The 6,978-nt window shown below is 21.8% G+C and overlaps 2 protein-coding genes across 2 annotated transcripts; one reads left to right on the forward strand and one right to left on the reverse strand.

Moving 5' to 3' along the window:
* Positions 1-197: 197 nt before the first annotated feature.
* LOC119580840 (decapping and exoribonuclease protein-like) lies at positions 198-880 on the reverse strand (the record flags this gene model as incomplete). Its single annotated transcript, XM_037928993.1, is given in 1 exon segment — positions 198-880. A coding segment is annotated over 1 exon segment (236 nt), but the record flags the coding sequence as incomplete, so codon positions are not given.
* A 3,331-nt stretch (positions 881-4,211) lies between these two features.
* Positions 4,212-6,422, forward strand: LOC119580841 (decapping and exoribonuclease protein-like; the record flags this gene model as incomplete). Its single annotated transcript, XM_037928994.1, is given in 2 exon segments — positions 4,212-4,347; positions 5,143-6,422. Coding segments are annotated over 2 exon segments (250 nt in total), but the record flags the coding sequence as incomplete, so codon positions are not given.
* Between the last annotated feature and the right edge of the window lie 556 nt (positions 6,423-6,978).

Here is a 6,978-nt window from a genome sequence, read left to right on the forward strand (position 1 = left end):
GTCGCGTGACGTGAAGTATATCGGTCATTTACTTGTATCCACGATAGCTCACAGTACATTGGTTTACATGACAGTGAAATAAGTCACATTTACCAACAATCAGTTGCTAATATAGGGTTGTGAGCTGGATAAGATTGTGTCAAGCCAGGCGTATCTTATCAATGATACCCTGATATCTCTCGAATAACAAGGTTCTATACTTTCATAGGTTTTATTAAGGTAGAACACTATTAATTTCAGTTTGAAATTAATTATTACATTAATCCTAGTGTTATAATGCAAACAACAAAATTATTCAGGTTATATAAACACACTGATTACAATGGCACAAATTTAACTGTATATTATGTTCATTTCTTATCACACATTAACTGTAATGTCACACTGACTATGTATTATATCATAATCTTATCACAGTTTAAAAGGCACACGAAATTGATATTTAAAGATAAAACTTCGAGCTTATCTAATTCACAAGGAATTGCATTATTATTTAAAGTAGAAATTCTCTGAAATATATGTTCATATATTTAACATCAAAATCCTCAAAACTGGAGCCAAGACTATAACAAATTATACTAAAACAAACAAACACACACACCATAACACGCAAGTCAAACTTATAATTTCAACATGATCAGTGTTTAACTTTCATCTTTTCTGTTTTCTTCCTCACACTTGTCTTGGTTAAACAGCTTTTGTGTATACCAAGAGGGCAAGAAGGCACTGTCTGGTTCTGAGACCTTTGAGCAGTAGATATTTCCCATTATCCGGCGTTCAAACTTGTAAACAGCTGCTGTGTCCTCTGCCACTTTCTGCTTCACGAAATTCAAAAAACTCACCAAGAAGTTTATATAGACGTTGGGCTCCCATTTATTCTGCAAAGGTTAGAAAACCGTCTGCTGTATTTATGTATTTGTTTTATTTTGCTTTTGTATGGATTTTTATTTTTCTATTTATTATTATTATTCTATTTTTCTTTTTGCTACAAGGATCGTATTTGAAAGCAAACCGTTACATAGTAAGTTTTAAGATAATATGGAAAACGAAAATGTAGGGGTAGATGTACAAAGTTTTTTTTTTCACATACAAATATTAGAGGGGAAAAGAAAGAAAAGAAAAGAAAAGAAAAGAAAAGAAATGAAAAGAAAAATCCCGAATTCTGTATACACGCAAACAGGACGGTAAGCTAGAGGTGTGTGTGTGGGCTAAGAAATGCAAAAATAATGAATAATAAATAGCAGCAAGAGCAGGATAAATATCAAATTAAAATGTAAGGGGACAACAACTACCAATAACAACGAAAAAATAGTAATACAAAGAAAAATAGACAAATATGTTAAAAATAAAAAATAACGAGAAAATAGAGGAAAAGAAACGAAACGAAAAGAAAAGAAATGAAAGAAAAAAAAAGAAAAGAAAGAAAGAAAAAAAAAGAAATGAAAGAAAAAAAGAAAGAAAAGAAGAGAGAAATTATATATATATTAAATATATAATATGATTGATAATTTTAATATTATACGGGGTATTATTATATATATATAATAATATAAAAATTTTATAATAGGAAAGAATTAAATATTACCTAAGACTGATTCAAAATTCATAATATTTTAGATCGTAAACCCTAAAAACTCAATCATAAATCTTTTTTTAAGATTCAGAAATAAAAAACCATCTGGAGAATTGAAGATCATTCGTTAGATGTTTGACAGTATATTACTTTAATATGATATAAGAAAAGATAAAAAAAAATATGATTTAAATTTATTTTTATATTGGTAAATTTTAAGAAATTAAATAATTACATAAAAAATAGATTGATAAATAATTTAAATAAATTTATAAAAAAAGGGAAATGTTCAATAATGATAATAACAAAAAAATATAAAATTAAAGACTATAAAAGAAAATATGGAGTAATTTAAAGTTATTCATATACGAATTTTATTACATAATTATAGAAAAAAGAAAAAATTTTTTTAATTACTTTATTATAAACAATAAATATAACATTATATTAAATATATAAATTATTTTATAAAATATATATTATATAATACTATATATATATAATATATATATATATATAAAATTTTAATATATACATATATATATATATAATATATATATATATATATATATATATACATAATTATATATATATACATATATTATATATATATACATATATATATATATACTAAAATATTTTACTATATATATAAAATATATTAAAAGTAATATATATATCAATATTACATCATATATATATATAATATATATATAATATATATATATTATTATATAATAATAACTTATATATATATATACATAAAAGATATTATATATATTATATTACATATAGATATTTATATATATATATGATATATAAATATAATAATATAGTACTTTTATATATAAAATACTAAAATTAAATATAATTTTATATTTATATTTTATTAATATATATATAATTATTATATATATACCTATATATTAATATTATAATATATATTATATATATATAAAATATAATATATATATATATATATATTAATTTATTTTATATATTTATATATAAAATTATTATATATAGATATATATATATATTAATAATATAATATATTATATATATAATAGATATAATAGTTATATAAAATATATATATAAAATATATATATTTTACTATATTATATATATAGCTATATTATATTTTTATATATTATATATTATTTTATTAATATATAATATATATTATAAAAATATATTATATAATTTTATAATAATTATATATATATTATATATATAATATATATATTTTATATATATTTTATATTTTTATATATATCTTAAATATATATATAAATATGACTATATATCTATTAAAATTATATTATATATAGTTTTTAAAATATTAATATATATATATATATATCATATATATATATTATATATATATAATATATCATATATATAATACACTATATATATATATATATTATATATATATATATATTATGTATAGATAATAGATATGCTATAGTTCTAAGTATAAATAAAAAGATATATAAATAGCTAAAATATAAAAATAGATGCTATATATATTATTTATAGCTATATATATATATGATATATAGTATTATATATTAAAATTTTTATATAGTATATATTATAAATAATATAATATATATTATTATATAAATATAGGATATAAAAAAAGATCTTTAATTATTATATATATATAATTAATATATATATATATAATATATATATTTTATATATATATAATATATCGTATATATATAAATAAATATATATGATATATTTTATAAAATTATATATAAAATATAATATATATATACGATATTATAAAATATAATATATATAATGTTTTAATTTTATATATATAATATATATATATATATTTTATATATGTATATATATGTATATATATGTAAATATATATATATATATGTATATATATAATATATTTTATATTATTATATATTATTTTAAAATATATATATATATATGTATATATATATATATTATGTATATATATATAAATATGTATTATATATATATATGTATATATATATAGATATATAATTAGATATGTATATTTTAATATTTTAAATATATTATATATATGTTAATATATAGAAACTATATTTTTATAAAATTATTATAATATATATATATATAATATATTATAATATAAATATATGTATATATAAAAATATGTATCCCTTTTATATTATATTTTTTATATCTATAAATATATCTATATATATATATATATATTATATATATATGTATATATACGCTATATATTTAATTGTATTACAATATATAGATGATACAAAAAAAAATCTTTTTCTTTTCTTTTCTTTTTATCAATTTATGTACATAAACATGTCAGTCACTACTGAACGAAGACTTCCCAAATCTACTCCATGATTTTCTCTCTTATTACCTGTCTTGCTAACAAACCTCTTTATAATTTCTTTTCTTGTTATTATCGAACCTCGTTATTTGAACCTTTTCGCTGTTCTGTTCTTTATAAATGTATTTATCAATCTATTTATCAATCTATTTTTTTATGTAATTATTTATTCATATACAAAATACGCCAGATATAATAATAGTAATTTCAGAGTCATATTGTTTTTTTCGCTCATCTGCCGTTATGATCCATCATGTAACAGGTCCAGATTGAGTGACTGGTGGCTTGACAACATGCTAACCGGAATCCCGCGCATCATCGTCGGAAATTGCTCACCAGATGGCCTTGTACATACCATTGAGCATCTTAAAACAGAGGATTTACCTGCACTGGGGGAGGTAAGGGTTTACGATGCTGAAAAATATCTGCAATGATGTTTGAAGTCAGTCATAGGGTGATGAATTTAATTCTTTGCATATATATATATATATATATATATATATATATATATATATATAATTTAATTCTCTGCCTATACATATATATATATATACATATATATATACATATAAATATATATATATATATTTTTCTTTCTTTCTTTCTTTCTTTTCTTTCTTTTTTTCTTTCATTTCTTTTTTTTTCTTTCTTTCTTTTCTTTTTTTTTCTTTCATTTCTTTTCTTTTCGTTTCGTTTCTTTCCTCTATTTTCTCGTTATTTTTTATTTTTAACATATTTGTCTATTTTTCTTTGTATTACTATTTTTTCGTTGTTATTGGTAGTTGTTGTCCCCTTACATTTTAATTTGATATTTATCCTGCTCTTGCTGCTATTTATTATTCATTATTTTTGCATTTCTTAGCCCACACACACACCTCTAGCTTACCGTCCTGTTTGCGTGTATACAGAATTCGGGATTTTTCTTTTCATTTCTTTTCTTTTCTTTTCTTTTCTTTTCTTTCTTTTCCCCTCTAATATTTGTATGTTTAAAAAAAAAAACTTTGTACATCTAACCCCTACATTTCGTTTTCCATATTTCTTAAAACTTATATGTAACGGTTTGCTTTCAAATACGATCCTTGTAGCCAAAAAAAAAAAATAGAATAATAATAATAAATAGAAAATAAAAATCCATACAAAAGCAAAAATAAAACAAATACATAAATACAGCAGGGCGGTTTTCAACTTTGCAGAATAAATGGGAGCCCAACGTCTATATAAACTTCTTGGTGAGTTTTTTTGAATTTCGTGAAGCAGAAAAGTGGCAGAGGACACAGCAGCTGTTTACAAGTTTGAACGCCGGATAATGGGAAATATCTACTGCTCAAAGGTCTCAGAACCAGACAGTGCCTCTTGCCCTCTTGGTATACACAAAAGCTGTTTAAACCAAGACAAGTGTGAGGAAGAAAAACAGAAAAGATGAAAGTTAAACACTGATCATGTTGAAATTATAAGTTTGACTTGCGTGTTATGGTGTGTGTTTTTGTTTGTTTTAGTATAATTTGTTATAGTCTTGGTTTCCAGTTTTGAGGATTTTTGATGTTAAATATATGAACATATATTTCAGAGAATTTCTACTTTAAATAATAATGCAATTCCTTGTGAATTAGATAAGCTCGAAGTTTATCTTTAAATATCAATTTGGGGGTGCCTTTTAAACTGTGATAAGATTATGATATAATACATAGTCAGTGTGACATTAGTTAATGTGTGATAAGAAATGAACATAATATACATTTAAAAATTTGTGCCATTGTAATCAGTGTGTTTATATAACCTGAATAATTTTGTTGTTTGCATTATAACACTAGGATTAATGTAATAATTAATTTCAAACTGAAATTAATAGTGTTCTACCTTAATAAAACCTATGAAAGTATAGAACCTTGTTATTCGAGAGATATCAGGGTATCATTGATAAGATACGCCTGGCTTGACACAATCTTATCCAGCTCACAACCCTATATTAGCAACTGATTGTTGGTAAATGTGACTTATTTCACTGTCATGTAAACCAATGTACTGTGAGCTATCGTGGATACAAGTAAATGACCGATATACTTCACGTCACTGCGAACACTTTAATTAAGAGCTGCATTCCATGGTCTTAACGTACACTAACCAAGCAGTCTCACTTCCTTCCAAGGTGGGGCCTCATTTCTTCTGTCCAAAGCTGTGCGCAATAAATAAATCAAGTTTAACCATTTACTTATGGTTTCATTATAATACCGATTTTGACGAATGATACGTTGTGTCTCTTTACACCGATTTTGATATATTGTAAATCATTATTTCACCAATTTTCTAAGATACGATATGTACTAGAATCCCCCAGTTAGTCTAAACAAGCTCCCGACGAACTACATATGCCATATACGCCAGTGGTCTCTTTACCTACTTTAATCTTCGTATCACGGTCTCTTTGAACGTGATTTGTGTTAGGAGAGTGAATAAAGAATATATTTGACTCTTATTCTGTTTTTCCTTTTTCTTTTTTTCCTGAAATATCTCGATGTCGGATTAAATTAAATATTCACTATTTTCCTCCCTCTCGGCATTAGGCTGTATTCTTGGCCATAGACTTGTGGTTTCATGTGAAAAATACAAAATTACAAATCTTCTTCCTTATAATTTATATATATATATACACACACACACACACACACACACACACACACACACACATATATATATAATATATATTAATATATTTTATATATTAATTTTATATTTTATATATATATATTGTATGTATGTATGTATGTATGTATATATATATATAATATATATGTATATATATATAATATGTATGTATATATATATATATATATATATATATATATATTATTATATATATATATATAATATATATATATTATAACTAAACATACATTATATATATATGTATATATATAATGTATGTAGAGTTTTTTAAAATATTATATATATATTTTTATTATATATATTATATTATATAATATATACACAACACACAACAACCCACACACACACACACACACCATATATAT

This window comes from Penaeus monodon, chromosome 14 (assembly GCF_015228065.2).
Source record: "Penaeus monodon isolate SGIC_2016 chromosome 14, NSTDA_Pmon_1, whole genome shotgun sequence".
In the NCBI taxonomy this organism is placed as follows: domain Eukaryota; kingdom Metazoa; phylum Arthropoda; class Malacostraca; order Decapoda; family Penaeidae; genus Penaeus; species Penaeus monodon.